The 16,776-nt window shown below is 36.9% G+C and overlaps 1 protein-coding gene across 6 annotated transcripts in view; it reads right to left on the reverse strand.

Annotated features, from left to right (window-relative positions):
- MTREX (Mtr4 exosome RNA helicase) overlaps positions 1-16,710 on the reverse strand; it is a 45,414-nt gene extending 28,704 nt beyond the window's left edge. For 2 of the 6 annotated variants that reach the window (XM_062604302.1, XM_062604299.1), the window contains exons 1-15: positions 16,337-16,705; positions 15,830-15,958; positions 14,140-14,206; positions 11,995-12,057; positions 11,344-11,456; positions 10,372-10,546; positions 9,389-9,479; positions 8,899-9,023; positions 7,688-7,786; positions 6,800-6,902; positions 6,531-6,662; positions 5,293-5,372; positions 3,575-3,685; positions 2,721-2,822; positions 2,027-2,152 (exon numbers count right to left, since the gene is read on the reverse strand). In XM_062604302.1, coding sequence (XP_062460286.1) covers positions 2,027-2,152; positions 2,721-2,822; positions 3,575-3,685; positions 5,293-5,372; positions 6,531-6,662; positions 6,800-6,902; positions 7,688-7,786; positions 8,899-9,023; positions 9,389-9,479; positions 10,372-10,546; positions 11,344-11,456; positions 11,995-12,057; positions 14,140-14,206; positions 15,830-15,958; positions 16,337-16,446 — 1,626 coding nt within the window. In that variant the 5' untranslated portion in view covers positions 16,447-16,705. Of the gene's footprint in view, positions 1-2,026; positions 2,153-2,720; positions 2,823-3,574; positions 3,686-5,292; positions 5,373-6,530; positions 6,663-6,799; positions 6,903-7,687; positions 7,787-8,898; positions 9,024-9,388; positions 9,480-10,371; positions 10,547-11,343; positions 11,457-11,994; positions 12,058-14,139; positions 14,207-15,829; positions 15,959-16,336 lie in introns of all 6 variants that reach the window. The other 4 variants (XM_062604300.1, XM_062604301.1, XR_009961888.1 and 1 more) reach the window with 3 other exon arrangements.
- Positions 16,711-16,776: the final 66 nt, after the last annotated feature.

A 16,776-nucleotide genomic window follows, 5' to 3' on the forward strand; every position in this document is an offset into this window, starting at 1 on the left:
TCTTCAGAAAGTTAACCAACAGTATTGTAAGCATTTAGTTTTATAGATGTGTGTAAGGCACCAGTTTACAAAATATTTGGCGGTCAAATAAATGCTAAGGATAAATGAATCCTAGTTACACTGCAGAAGACAAATGTACATTACTGAATTTAGGAAATATTTATAAATATCCTTCCTAAGAACTCCATCTAAGACCTGAACTCTGAATTTATGTTTGAAGTACTGTACACAAATGTCGCAATGAAGTGCCACAGCCAAAGAGCACAGCTGCAGCAATACTGCTGCTACGGAAGAATACTCAAAGCTCTCACTTCACTGATCAGAGCATTAGGCAGCTGGTAACATTATTTCTAGAAGTTCTGCTCTGGTTTTCAGTAAATGGCTTGGATCAGACATGCATTAGGGTTGAAGAGCTATGATAAAAATGTCTTACGTAAATGTTCCATCATTGTCAATATGGTCAATTTATTTCTCCTGAAGTTTACCCTACAAATCTTTAGCTTATCTTGGAGCAAAGCCACAATATATGATGTGACAGCAAAATACCACTGCAAGACATGATACTCATCTTACTAGAGACAATACCGTCAGTTAGCAAGTAAAACCTAATACAGACACACTTAACGAATAAAAAATGTAAATACTGAAGAAATCTTAGCCTATATACATTCTTGGCCTGTTTTGACACAAAATTTCCTCTAAGTGCTTTGTATTTTAAAAGGAAAATAAAAAATATTTTTTACGTTGTACTGCACATCTCACAAGAGTACTTTTACAGTCTTCTAGCAACTGGCTGAATAGTTACAGAAGCCACAGAACCATTAATACCTTCATTAAAGCCCCTTCTGATATTTTTTTAAAGAAAACTTACATTTAGTCCTTCCTTGCAAGTGAAGTAGTGTAAAAAATTAATGAAATACATGAATTTATTCAGATCAGCGGATAAGAATCAAGAGAGAACACAGAAAGAACAAAAGTTGGCATTGTTTTTCCCTTGTTTTCTTATTAAAAAAAAACAAAAGGGCTTAAAGTTACAATACAGGAAATATTCTTTTTTATTTCCTTAACACCTAGGCAAAAAAATTGTATCAAATAAATGTAAGTGATCTACTCTTTTTTTTTAATCTTAATTCATGCAGATTTGAGTTCTATAATTTTCAAACTACTGAACTTCAATTCAGCAGTTCTCAAGCTCCTGAATAATGTGCAGAGTAACTCACCAAGTTTTAAATTTTAACATGTGTGTACAATTAACATGAGCAGCCTAAGATAGGTAACACTCACACCAGAATATTATGCTTCATTATGGTTATTTTTCCCATGGAATTTAAACAGAACTGTAATGTGTGCACTGTTTCACATTCAAATTATAAAAGCAGCAGGTATTACTGTAGTAATCTGTAACACCTTCCATTACAGTTTGGGGAAGCCCTATAATCTAGTACCCATCTTAACCACAAGGGTGTTTTTTTCCAAACCTCAAAGTTTCCTACAAGCACTATCTATTTCTCCATATCTCATTCTAGCTTGGACAGCCATGTCACTTTTCTTACTGATCATGTATACCTCATTTTTGTATTACTTCGTCTGATTTGTCTGTTACACTGAAAAGACCATTAACAAAGTTTTATTCCACCATGGAACAAAGCCTTCAGCAACTCTTGTGAAAGCTTAGCAAACCTTTTCTAGTTCAGCAATGTCCTTGAATTATGGTGAGCAAGAAAAAAAAACCCAGAATACTAATAGTACGAGTAGTGATATCACTAGAAAGTAGGATGTAACTCTACCTCTCCTGACCCCTTTTATACAGAGAAGGATGACACTAGTTTTCCAACTTTGTTTCACAGCAGAAACTCTTGCTTTAATGAGAACTCAGTGAAAGCCCGTACTCCTTTTATGAGTTGTCATCTCCTACCTGCATGTTCTACATGCTTTTTGTTTAAGTCTGTAATTTCACATATTACGTTATTCAAATGAGAATAACGTTAGTGGTGAGAATAAAAAAAAAAGTTAACTTCTCTCCTACCTTCAAGAGCTGCTTGCCAACTGTTGGACTCATTTTTTCATCCACCATAAGAATTACTATTCCTCTGTCATCCATGCCTCTGCGTCCTGCACGACCTGACATTTGGATGTATTCTCCTGAGGATATCTAGGATAAAACAGCAAAAAGAAAAAATTAACAAACATTAGAAAAATAGGAAAAACATATGAAGTGCTTTTTACACTTCTACATTAAGTGATCATGAAGCGTAAATATTAGCAAAGAAAAGCTATCTAATACATGAACTTTTCACAGATTGAACTCACCACTCCTAATTATTACAAAACCACTAAGATTCATTATTCATAGTGATGGATTTGCATGTGAGCAGCCTACGTTAACTAATGCTTCCATAGATATAGTGACTTGTGTAGATATAGTGACTTCCATAGATATAGTGACTTCTGTAACATGGTGCAACATTTTAATAAGCACAAAAAACATTTTACTAATGTCTCATGTAATGAAAGGCTGCTGGGCATATCATGCATATCTGAGGAATCTTGTCTTTAGGAATTTGTAAACTAATTATAAATGGATTAGTGAACAAAAAGATTTTTGGAAGAAAAAAAATATTTGCTACTACAGTGAAGTGGGTACGTCAAGAGTAAATTTAATCCTTATTAGATTCTAGTAATGCAACTCGGTTATTCTATTGAAACTGGTTTTCACTTACCCATCGGAAATCTTTTCCATCAAATTTACTGGCGCTCGTAAATAGCACAGTCCTGGCTGGCATATTAATTCCCATAGCAAAAGTCTCTGTGGCAAATAAGGCCTAAATAAACAAACTAAAGTTAAGGAAGCAAAAACAAAGATTTCTAAGCAAGCATTCAAACAGTCAGAGATAGCAACACAAAACTTCAGATTCTACTGCTTCTGTAGAGTCAACATAAGAACAGAGGCACATTTAGTATTTCAAAAAAACATTCTTTACCCCTTCCCTTCTATCCTCTGGGAAAACATGAAAACTACCAAGATGGAATCATGTGAAAGATTCCAAAAGAACATGTAAGGGGGTGCAAACTGTATTATTGAAAAGTAGATTTCCACATTCAATTTTTGCAAGAAAAAAAATAGCAGATAATTACCCCACAATTTTAATCTAAGATTAGATTTTTCTGAATGCATGTCCTTTAAGGCAACCCACAAACATCTTGGTAAATGTCTACAATCATTTATAGGAGCAAAATATACCCTAAAACAGTTGACAAAAATGTTAAATTTAGTCAATGTAAGTTTAAATAGTTTAGAATAAAATCTGGAACACTTAAAACTAGAATTGTAATTTTGTACTAACATAAGATATTTAAGGCAAAGTATTAAAGACTACAAGCTTTTCCTCAGAAAGAGAAAAACAAACAAACAAATAGCTTCAAGAATTTTTTTTTTCAAAGATGAAGACAGATCTCCATTATAATACCAGCATACATGCTCAGCTAAGACATACTTCTTGGGAGTTTTTTATTAGCATTACCAACTGTGTATTTACAACAGAGAAAAAACTAAACATGGACACGAAATGTATACCTTTATTAGGCCCTCAGAGAAAAGAATTTCTATGGTTTCTTTTAAGATAGGAAGCAGACCACCATGATGGATACCAATTCCTCGCTTCAGAAGTGGAAGTACATGTTCAACCTGTCAAGAAACAAAGAAAGACAAGTAAAATGTTAGTATTTGTTACTAAAAACTAAAACCTGTATGAAAAATCTCAAGATTGCCCTCAGTGTTCACATGATGCACTATTTCCTGATTTTAAGTGCAACAGATATCCCTTCAATATTATTTTCCAGATAGAACTAGGAATGATACAAAGGGTAAAGCCAGAGCCCAAGCTTTTCAGCAGACTAGTCTTAAATTGGGTTAGGCAAACTGTGAAGCTGTGCCCTAACTTATACATGCAGGTAGCACCTAAATTTGCATCTACTAAAAAAACCAAACAAACCAAAACAACAAAAAAAAAAACCAAACAACAACAACAACAAAAAAAAACAAAAAACACACAAAAAAAAAACAAACAACAAAGAAAAAAAAAAACCAAACAAAAAAAAGACACCACTAAACCCAAAGCCTCATTTAGAGTCATTTTCGGAAACAGTGATCTTGTAAGCATGAGGTATTTCTTTTCAGTTTTAGTTCCAGTGATTTCACTTATTGAAATGTGCTGTAAAACAGTGAAGTCAGCACCTGTGACAGCCATACAAGGAAACTCAAGTTGTAAATGACTGAATTAATCTCATTAAAAACATTATACTTCAAACAAATACTTACATGAAATTAGGTTTGTCTTTGGTTTTCTCTTTGAAAATGAAGATTCTCATTAACAATCTATTAACACTTGGTTACCATCCAAAACCTAATTCTGAGAAGATGCTTTTGAGATATCATTGTCCAGAGATTACTAGATATTATTGGATAATAATGACTGGATATTATTCAATACAATATCCAATATTGGATACAACGTTGGATAAATACTGGATATTATTGGAAATAATGCCACTGTTGTAAGCTTACAAAAAAAAACGTAACAACTCAGCGCACATTAAATATTGGATTCCTACTATCCCAAATTGACAAACAAAATAGGTATGTGGAATCTGAAGCAAGCACGTATGGCCAAAACTTAAATGTTTTTTTTTCTCAAGGAGAAATTGCCGTGCTCACAATAAAGCTCACTGCATTAAAAACTGATGGACACAAATAAATAAAGAGGGGAGGAGAATGAAATTACAGCTTTAGTATATGCTACAAAAATATCAAAACCTGTAATATTCTGTCCATTCAGAAATTTGTATTTTTTCCACTGTAAACACAGTCATCTATGCAACAAATCAGAATACAATTTCATCAGTTCAACTTTTTAAAAGGTTCAGCAGTTAATACCTGATCAAGTGCATACTGCACTCTTATTTGATCTATTCCCAGACAGCTTTAACTCAGATACACCTGTTGACTTAAAAACATAATTAGAAAAAAAAAAAAAACCACCCAAAACAAAACAAGCACAGTGTAGGAGCTCCGCACTTAATTCTGGCATATGCCATTTGCTGCCATTACAACGGGAATCCTAATCACTGAATCCCATTTCACAATGTCAAGGAGCAGTGTAAGAGTTATTACAACCTGGAGAGATGAATGACAATATTCAGTTTATGATTTCTGTACCCGCTACGAAAACCCCACAGCCTCAAAAGCTGCAGAAACAGGAGAGCAGCAGCTACCCCTATCCTATCTCCACTGACCTGAGGAAGCTTTTTGTCTTCATCTGATAGACAATCAATCGCATTATTGAACACTTCTTCAACCATCTTTTTTTCTTCATCTAAGAATGCAATTTGTAAATTATTACAAGATCTAGAAGGTTTATACCATATGTAAAAAAAAAAAAGCTTTACCACATTCTAATATTAACAAAACTTCACAATAAAAATACTATGGAAGACTGTGAACCACCCAGACTGGGTGAGACGATCAAGACTTAAATGTAAGGCTGAAGAAGCCTAGCAGTAACCAGAAGTGGATGCTCAGGGGAAAGGAAAATAGAACAAACCTGGCAGAATAATACTAACTTCAGTTATTTCCAAGCTTGGGATTTCTCAGTTTTAAGTACTGTGTCTATTCAATTAACCTCCCCCTGTTCCTCTTCTACCTACTAGCCCCTGTCTGCATGAACACAGAAGCTTTCCCTTTTCTCTGTTAATCCTAAAAGTTTACATCCCCTTTCTACTGAAAAGGTAAAAATATCAAGAATTCAGAGATACAAGAGAAGAAAATACAGAAAAATGCATCTCTGCACTTGTGCCTATCTGTACATGTTCTGACAGAAACAGTTGCAACACTGAACCTGAAGGTGTAAAGACTGGAGCAAGTAGGCAAGCATGAACAGTTCACAAACATGAAACGATACATCAATTCACAACAAATTCCTTATTTTTGTTACAACTCCTAACATTTCCAAGAAGAGATGAACTTTTTTATTTTCCAAGCTTGGTCTTAATCCAAAATGTTGTCTACCTTTCAGGTTTTGTTTTGAGGAGAAAGGGGAGGAAAGAAGGAAAGAAAGAAAACTGGACTGAATAGTTGAGAAGGAAGTGTTGCGGTTCATTATATAGTTGTTCTGACTTTGAGAGGATACTTATTTTTTTAATGGACATAAATGAATTTTTTTGGAGATACATTTGTTATGATCAGTTTTCTCCCATTGTAGACAGAATTTTTTAGGAACTCTTGTATTATTACAGTGAACAGGATTTTGAAGAAAGAAAGAAAGTTTAAAATAGAGGAATGATTAAGTACTCTGTGCACTAACAGTTTCCTACTAAAAACAGACTTATGTACCAGCATGGTAAGTGAAAAAGTAATACGTATTTTTCACTTGTTTTTACAAAAAAAGTTCCAAAGGAAATAGAAATATCTAACCAGAGTAACATTTCACATTAAACTACAACTGTAAATAAAGCTGTATTTTATTTATTTGTACCTGTATTAAAATCTAACTTTGTCATCTGAAGTGCATAGGCTTCACAGTCTTTCTTACTGAAGCTGAAAATAATCACTGGTTGGAAATTTCTTTCCGTGATCATCTTTACAATCTTAAAAACATTTGAAGGACCTGCAGAAAGATTGGATTAATTAAAATGTAATTTTATCAAAAAAGTATCTTATGCAATAACTGAAACACAAGCACAGCTTGCCTAAAATTTTGTGGCATTATACAAAAAGTTGCTTTAGAATTGAATTCAAACTCACCTTTTGTTCCTCCTTTCCTGCCTTTCTGGTCTCCTTTTGCTAAGTCTCCTGCATCTCTAAGCACTTGCATAGCTGTATTAAAATTATCTTCTCTGAAATCTCCCTAGATACAAAACACAACCTTTGTAAGCAACTAGCTCCTAACACAGCCCACTTAAAAATACTTAGTGCTTTGAACCATTTGTAGCCAGTACCATTACCCCACATTTACAGGCAGAACAAAAACAAAGCATAAGCCAACAAGTGAGTTTACTGGGTCAGTGTCACAGCTCAGAACTAGTGGTGTCTCTGAAGTTATTGGCCATTGTTCTATCCATCACACCATTAACCATGCTACACGTGCTGAACGACACAATACCAAAACTAACTTTTAGGAAAGCCTAAATGAAACTACACTGCCTAGAAGATCTAGCTTCAAATGCAGTACTACTGTTTATGGCATTAGCTACTGCTGTGCAAGCCAACAGTGAATTTTAAACAAATCACTACTTCAAAACTGCCTAAAGACACATGAATATTTTACACCCTCAACCAAAGTACAATTTGAACGCTACATTTCCTTGTGTGAAACAGTAAAAGACGCATCAGATACTTTGCAGATTTACAGAAAGCAGCATGCACTTTAGAAAACAAAGCAAGACTGATGACACTTAAGACATCCGAGCAAAGTTATTACTCAGCTGACTATATGACATTAGGATAACAAAACCTACCTCTTCTATAAGACTGAAAAAAATCTTAACAGCAATTCAGAAATCACTGTTACCCTTGCGTACTTCATTTTAATACAAACATCCTTTGTATAGCCAATCCAAATTTTGCAGGAGATCAAGCTCATGACTGATACACAACAAAAAAGACCTTTCAAACAAACTGAACATTCCTTACGTTTTCATCAACCACCAGATGGAGCCCATCTCCTCCTGCTGGGAATATATAATGTTGCAGTGGAGTGGGTCGATAGTCTGTGTAAATCACATGGCAAGGCTATAAAGAAAGAACAGCATACATGTAAATGTTTCTAATTGCATCATAAAAATACTTGCTTGATGGAAAATTCAGTACGTCTCTATTAAAACACATCTTTCTAAAAGGTAACAAATCAGACTTATAGAAGTCAAGAGATTTTCTTTCCTGAATATGGATGTTGCTTAAGAAAATGTTTGCATTTTCTTTAGAACACAAGCTGGCTTAACAAAAAAAAAAAATTAAAAAAATTCTTTCTCATGAACACAAAAAGTAAGGACAGGTACCATATCTTTCTGCATTATTACACACTAAAAATCCTAACACCTTTTAAAACCAAAGGAAAAGCTGCAAACTTCTGTTTTGTAAGAAAAACCCTACAATATTTCTTACACCACCTAAAAAAAGGCACACAGTAGACTTAAAAACATTTAAGGTTTCCATGCATGGAGAAAGGTTGCTTCTCCTTTAAAAAAAAAAGTAAATCCCAGTACAGTGTTCTTCAAAGTCCCTTATACTACACCCCTTTCATTACAAACAACGTAATAAGCAATCTCAGGGGTATTTTTAAAATCTGATCAACCTCTTACAGATATTAACTTCCCTAATTCTGATTCCCATCTTCTTTGCTGCAAAAGCATCTCTTAAAAAAATAAGAGTAAGATAAACCTAATAGTTACAGAACAGGATAGATTTCTTATATTCCTCTTTTCTTACTTTGCCTGCATGCATACATAGTACTTCCTAAGGATTTATTATTCACTTTTTATTTCCACATGGCCTTTTTACAGAGCTTTTCAAACAATTTCTCCAAATAACCTCTTGTCTGTCAGCCCTCCGAGTATGTTCATCATGTTTCTTAATTTAGAATGTTTGCTGAAATTAAGCTAGTGTCTAAATAAAGTGTGGAAAATAAAATCTAAAGAAACAGCTGTAATGGTACTATGCAGAACGAACAGCCAGTATAGCTGCAAAAACTGTAAGTACAACCAGAGAAGCCAAAAGTGATCAATATCATCATTTATAAGCTGTAAGATGACTGAAAAGATGCTCAAAGGTTGAGTTCACATCAAAGATACAGTATTACGTTACAAGACAACAAGGATGGACATATAGCACATCAGAAACATTACCTGTTTGTGAAGGTGGCAGATCCATTCAGCAAACTGACGAGCATTTGGAATAGTTGCAGAAAGGAAGACATAATGAACATTGTCAGGAAGCAAAATAATGGTCTCTTCCCAAACCACACCACGTTCTGAAAATGGAAAAGTCACATGGGAAATGTATATGATTAAAGGCTGGTTTTTTTTCACTTCTGAAACCAAAGAACAGCATGCTAAAAGAAAAAATAAAATGAAAACTAAAATCAGCTTCCCCTACACAAGTGCCCTTGAAGTGGCTTTTGCCTTGGCAAAGAAAATGCAGACAATGATACACAATAGCTGTCTGACACACATTCAATACAAAACAAATTCTGAGTGATATATGTACAAAGATGAGTTACTTTAAGAGAGAGAGAGATAATAAAGATTTAATTCATTAAAAAAAAAAAATGTTCTTGGGAAAGAAAAAAAAACAAACATCAAACTTCCTGAGGAAAAGAAAGTACATATAGGATACCCGAATCTCTCATGTAGTGGATTTCATCAAAAATAACCCATGCAACTTCCCGCATAACCTCAGAACCTCTGTAGAGCATGCTTCTCAAAATCTAGGAAAGGCAAAAAAAAAAAAAAAAAATTGAGATCCAACACATGAAATAAGTCATATTACACAGATTTCAGTAAGAAAGTGCCTGAATTTCTGGTTCACATTTACGTGGCAAAATGAAATCTTATTTTGCACAAATCTTAAAAGCATTTTAAGATTGGCTGTGAGGTGCTTTCCAAGTCGATTCCAAATCTCATTGTCTCAGATGAGCCAGTTTTCCTACAAGAACAGTGAAGAAACCTGAAAGAAAAACCATTATTTTTCTCCCAGCCTCTATGTGGCAGCTTATTTGTTACAGGCCTGGCAAGCCACCTTCTTCCCTCATCCTAACAGACGACCTCTCTGTGATTAACATGAAATCTTTGGTCAGAAATCAAGTAATTCTGTCTCTCCACCGCATCTTTTCCTACCAGAGTTTTCTCTGTAAGACAGTTCACTCATTTAAGGTAAAGACAGAAAAATTTCAGCTGATGGCTAGACAGATTTCTGCAACAGGAATGCAATAAAACTGTGTTAATGGAACTTTTTTACCAAAGGTGAAAAGCTGTATATTCCTGGAGTAATAGTATCTGGCATGAAACACTCAATTACCATTCAGTGATTCTCCTCTCATCCTATTATTTCCCAAAAACGAAATACTGACCCTATAGGATTCACTTTGACTGACTGACTTTACTACTACACATTTATCCAAAGAAAACTCACTGTCTTGAGCATTCAGGAAATTAAGTTCTGTCTTTCTCCATGTGAGAATGAAAGTTCTTGACAGACAGTCCAAAAGCATGAATTTACAGATATTTACCTAACTTTTTCAAAAAACAGAAGTTAAAACATTAAAGGGAGGCATAATGAAAATTATCATTGACAGATCAAGAATTAATGTCTGGTCTTACCTCAGTTGTCATTACCAGACAAGAAGCTGTAGGATTAATGGTGACATCCCCAGTCATCAAACCAACATCCTGAAATTCTTCATACATCTCACGGTACTTCTGATTACTCAAAGCTTTAATTGGGCTTGTAAATATTACACGCTGTTTCTCCCTCAAAGCCAGGGCAATTGCATACCTGTATTTAAACATTGTATATTATGAAGTTGTCAGGAAGTCATTCATACCATATTATTTTCATCTAATCTTTTCCTTTAAAAAAAAATTTTAAAAATTAAAAAAAAAAAAAAAGAACGCAGAACACAGTACAAGAATACAAATCACTTCATACAATTTCAATGCAACCTTAAGTACGCATGCATCTTTGAAGAGCAACAAATCATTAACAAGTTAACTGATTTTTATGGAGATTAGGGCACACCTAGCTTAATCTAAAAATCTGGCAGAGTTGCATGACAAACTATTATTACTGGAACCCATGCTCTAACATATTTACATGCACATCTCACTTTTCACCTAAGGTCAGGAAGCCACTCCACTATCAGACCAATCCCTGACAAAAAACGTACACCATCTTTTAAGTATTTCTTGTCTGACAAACACAAAGTTGCTAGTTAACACAAACCACTGCTTTTGACAGTGCAAACACGTAAGAAATTCCTTACAGCCAGGATAGAAAAACAAAGGCAAATTTGGATAGCAGAAACTTTCCTTTCAATCTCCATAATAACATCTCAACAAACTCAGATTGTTCAAAAACAGAAGACAAGCTTAAACACGAATTAAGCCCTTCATTACCCACCAAACAAGATGAAAGAAGTAATTTTTGTATCTGAGTAGTCAATTCAAGTCTAATACTAATGGTCCAAACCTTGTATCAAGAATTTGAGGCACAACAGCTATTGACTGTTCAACAAAAGGAAATGACAAACATCACACCATTCTCTCATTAGAACATGACAGAAAATTACTTACTCTGCACAAACAGTTTTACCAGCTGATGTATGAGCCGACACTAACACAGACTGCTTATTATCGACACAAAGAATAGCTTCCCTCTGAAAAGCATCAAGAATAAATGGATATTCCTAAAAAGAAAGCAAGAAAAACCATTACATATTTTTAAGACAGAATGTTACTTACATCTAATTAATCCTGTGACTGATCTATTGCGCAAATTATAGGCAGAAATGGCATCCTGCTCATACCTGTAACTTAAAATGATATTAATATCCAGTATTTCTCAATTACTTTGTATTTAAATAATTTAATCTAATACTTCACCTAAGAGCTTCTCTTGTGTCTTCTTGTCATATCAAATTGAAGTCTTGCCCCAGTGACTGAATTTTCTCTAATTTACTAATTTAGGACAAGAAACTACTGAGTGCAACTGTAGCCACCACCTGATGTTGTAGAATAGAACTGCAGTCAGCTTATCCACTCCATTCAACCACATCATTATATTCTATCAAATTTAAAATATAGAAACACCAATCTTACTTGCAACAGGTCATCTTTTCAACACACTCTTTTCCTAGTCTTACTGACAAAATACGTACTTTTTCCCTCTACCCTCACTTATTCTCCGAAGCATATGCAAAAATCCCCCTACAATCTATCACATACTTTTGCAGCTTTCCCAGTTCTTGGCTTCAGACCTGTGAATTCTTCATTTGCTGGAAGTGCAACCTATAAAATACAATAAAAACAGCTGCAGAATTCTCAGTGTCTTAATAAAGTTGACATGTCAAGATTGAAGATCTAGGGCAGGAGATGCGCATGAAAACCAATGTGAATTTATATTATCCTGTTTCTGTGACCTCACGTGTCGAGGCTTCCTTCCTTTCTCTCAGAAGTTTTTCAACCAATATTTCTATCTTTCTGCTCAACAAGGTTCCTTCTCTCACTGCTCTGATACTTCCTACTGTCTTCTGTGAAATATTTCTGCTTCACCTACCTTGGCACATCAGTTCTTCAAGCCAAGACACAATCATAGCCTCTGGCCAATGGACACCAACTACTCAGCTCACATTGAAAATACTCCCTTTCCAAGGACAATGTATTTACACAGGAAAGTTCCTGTTGCTGGTTCATATCTAACATTCCTTCATACTAAATATTTAAGCATTCTTCAGTTACTAAGTGATGGCAAACCTCTGCTAGACATCTTGAGATAGCAAAGACTATACAGATATACAGGCAATTGTATTATCAATTGTATATTCAGTTCTTTCATTACAAAAGTCTAATCATACAGGGTGCTTGAATGTGACCCTATTTAAATGGAGATAGCTTGGGAAGACAACACAGAAAAGAGAATTATCCTAAGAGTACAAAGAAGTTAAAAATTACAGATTTAATTCTCACAGAAACTCTGACATCTTTGGATGAAGGATGATAAAATACACATCAATACTTCCAAGTTTTCATATTTTATATTGCAGTTACGTCTAATACGATTTGGAAACGGAAAGTTTTCATTATTTTGCTTTTGCATAGAAATCTTTTTCCCTTTTTACCAAAATGTAATTTTTAACAGTAATCAGCGTTACAAGAAAGCCTTTCTTTCTTGAACCAGAATAGTAAAATATTTCCATGAACAGCTGCACACTGAGATTTCACTATGAACACAGACCTATTTTAACAATGAATAGGCTGTCATGCTCAACAACAGTAGACAGAATGCAACCTGGCACTTTTAAAAATACAGCAACTTATCAATATTATCATCAAATGTTTCACAATCACTCATTTTATTGCAAGTATCATTCAAACTACTTCTGGTAACGTACCTTATTAATTTTTCAAGTGCCAGTTACAGACCTCAAACTCTTTACAAGCCTGTTCTACTTTAAATATAATATAAAATATCTGCTTGAGGGTAGGAAGGCTCTGAAGAGGGATTTGGACAGGCTGGATCAATAGGCTGAGTTAATGGTATGAAGTTCAACAAGGCAAAGCGCCAGGTCCTGCATTTGGGCTACACCAACCCCATACAGAACTACAGGCAGAGTGTTCTGGAAAGCTGCTTGGTGGAAAAGAACCTGGGGGTGCTGATTGACCAAGCTGAACATGATCCAGCTTGTGCGCAGGCAGACAAGAAGGCCAACAGCATCCTGGCCTGTATCAGCAACAGTGTGGCCAGCAGGGCCAGGACAGTGATCACCCCCCTTTACTGGGCACTGGTGAGGCTGCACTTTGAACCCTTTGTTCAGTTCAGGGAGACACTGAGGTGCTGAAGCAGGTCCAGAGACGGGCAACAAAGCTGATGAAGGGTCTGGAGCACAAGTGTGATTAGGAGCGGCTGAGGGAACTGGGGTTGTTTAGTCTGGAGAAAAGGATGCTCAGGGGAAACCTTACTGCTCTCTACAACTCCCTGAAAAGAGGACTGAACAAGGCGGCTATTCGTGTCTTTTCCCAAGTTACAGGTGACAGGACAAGAGGAAGTGGCCTCAAATGCTCCAGGGGAGGTTTAGACTGGACACTAGGAAAAATTTCTTCACCAAAAGGGTTGTCAAGGGAAGTGGTTGAGTCACCATCCCTGAAGGTCTTTCATGTAGATGTGGCACTTGGGGACATGGTTTAGGGTGGACTTGTCAGAACCAGGTTATCAGTTGGACCTGATGATCTTAAAGGTCTTTTTCAACCTAAATGATTATATAAGTCTATGATATAATAAGCACAATAACACAGTATTATTTTACTGACAGTAATATATACAATTATATGAAACAAGCCTATACTTTCTGCACGCATTTCTGCTGCACTCACCTCATGCGTACAACCTTCAACAGTTTCCACAGCTTGTACCCTTACCCAAGGCATCACGTCTGCCAGACTAAAAACACATGAGTTAGGATTGCCAGAAATGTATTTGAAAATCCCAATTTCTTTATAAATGCTAAAATCTTGAACTTCACCTGTACTTTAACTGCAACATTAAAATAAATGATACAGAAACCTGAAATGGGCAGTTGGCAAAGACTCCCACCAGGACTAACACCTCTAAGTCTTAAAACATTGCTTCTCTATAAATATGCTCTAGCTACTGCTTTGGGATTTATAACACCTTAAAAACTTGCACCACAAACCAAACAGCATTTGAATCACATAGAGTTTTCTGATTAAATTGGAATTTTTAACATGCAAAAAAGCAAAATTCAAGAACAGCATTCCTGCTACTAGTCATGACACCAAGTAACAGCAGCCTGAAGGATCCCAAGCAGCTGCCTGAAGATGAGACCTGCTCTCTTCTTTACAAGTCCCTCTTCTCATGGCCACAAGAAAGGACTAGTATCTCACTGCATAAACGCTGTTTTTTTTCTAAGTGCTTGTAAGCTACTGGAGCTACTTCCACTAAGCCCATTAACACAGAAACTGACTTTAAGTGTTGACTCTGGTTCTGGTTTGCATCTATGCAAGTTTACAGTGTTCTGAGAAGTCTTCTCATTACTTTCTCACAGACAATCTTACCTTGAACTTCAGAAAAATTACCATCTAAACCCAAACGACAATCCATACCACAATTCTGACTGACACAAGTCAATAATACATAACCCAGATAAAAGTATAAGAACACAGCAAGCATGGAAGTTTTACTTCTGTAGCAGTTTTCTACATCTTGAGCTAGGAGGTACACACCTGCACTTGGCAGCTCTATATTAACTTTTAATCCATGAACCCTATTATTCGTTTTCTGAACCAACATAAACTTCCAAGTTACCAAGAATCTCTTAAGATACACTAAGCTGAAATAGTGTCCACACTGTCCCTTCAATTTCTTTTCAAAACCATTCATAATCACAGTCATGAAGTTCTAGAAAGAAAAGAGGGAGATATATGCAGATCCTGAAGCACAGAAATTGAACTCTCACTTCCCTTCAGCTGCTTTGAATCCCCAGCTGTTGGTACACCCAATTTTATAACCCCTCTTCATATCAAATACCCCCCATTTGTGCTCAAATTTAAAAGTATGTCCATAGTTGAGATTCCAAATATTTCCTGCAGTTATAATCTTACATGCCTTAAGAGCCTTTTTTCTGTCTCCCTGATCAAATTCTTCTTCCTGTATCCGAAGCCATTTAAGTCTTTCACAGTGTGGTAAGCTGCAGCCTGCCTCCTCCCATGTGCCTCACTGCTTACGTCTTGCTATATGACTGAAATCAACATTATGGCTTTGACCAAGAACCACCAACCCATATGCAGTAAATGCACACACAGACATTTGATACCACAGTAGTCTATCTGCCCATACTGTTAGTTTAAATATGCCCAGTGCTCATCTCTGCTGAACCTGTACTACCAACACATCCTCGCTCACACAGGGAAAGTCAACTTCATATGCAAATTCATCCTTATGTGAAAACACTACAGAGCTACTCACATTGACTACTCACAACTGGCACAGAGCTAACCAGTATGTCTTGCTATGACTTCTTTACACATTAAACTGGGTACTTACTTGTCATCTTCTAATCCATCTTCCAATTTTCGCTTCTTTCCCAAAAGAGCATTTTCAGTATGATTGACCTCAGCTTTCCTTTTTGGCCGTGCTGTTGTAACTGCTGAGGATTTTTCTTCTGATCGTTTTCTGCAACATAAATAGACAGCCAACCTAACATTTGCCAGTTATACGCGTGTATTTTCAGAGAAAAAACGTAGTCTGACAGGAAACGGTCATCACACTGAATTAGGGTACAACCGGCCATGCGCTTTCAAACTACTTCCGGCATGTGCTTGCCTCCAACTCCCGGCGCTCCCCAGTCACCCACTGCATCGGGGCTGGCCACAGCGCGGGCGCCAGGGATCGCAGTGAGCATACCCTTTAGCCTGCACCGACTCCCCGGCCCCGTGGGGGTTCAGTAACTCAAATTAAGTGGCAAAAGAAGCGCCCGGCAGTGCGGCGCGAGGCTCAGCCGCCAGAATACCCCCAAGGGCCAGCTCTTCCGGCCTCACGCCGCGACCTCACCCCGATGTCCTGACGCCATCAATGACGAACGCCTTGCTCTTCCTGGCGGCAGATGCGGCGGCAGGCTGCTCAAACACTCTGAAAAGATCATCTCCAAAGGCGTCCGCCATCTTGTTCACTTCTCCCACACTGCCTCTCGGAGCCACCCTTACCCGGATCCTTTCTGCTACTGCTCTGGAACTGAAACCGGGGATGGAACAGAACCCGCCGGCACCTGGACCCCCACGCAAGGCCCAATGCCGACAGCGGTCTCTGTCCCACCCCACCAGCACTGGAGCGCCGTGACCCCCCCTCCAGCGCGGAAGAGCCTCTAGGGCAAACCTTCCCACAACCCCCCGCCGCCGGTCGCGGCCCTCAACCCGGAACCCGCTTTCTGCGTGACCCAGGCAGCCCGGAGGCGACGAGCTGTACTCAGAGACAAGTTCTGTCCAATGAGAGGA

Source organism: Pezoporus occidentalis, unplaced genomic scaffold (assembly GCF_034315485.1).
Source record: "Pezoporus occidentalis ecotype Australia unplaced genomic scaffold, CSIRO_AGI_Poc_V1 ctg85, whole genome shotgun sequence".
In the NCBI taxonomy this organism is placed as follows: domain Eukaryota; kingdom Metazoa; phylum Chordata; class Aves; order Psittaciformes; family Psittacidae; genus Pezoporus; species Pezoporus occidentalis.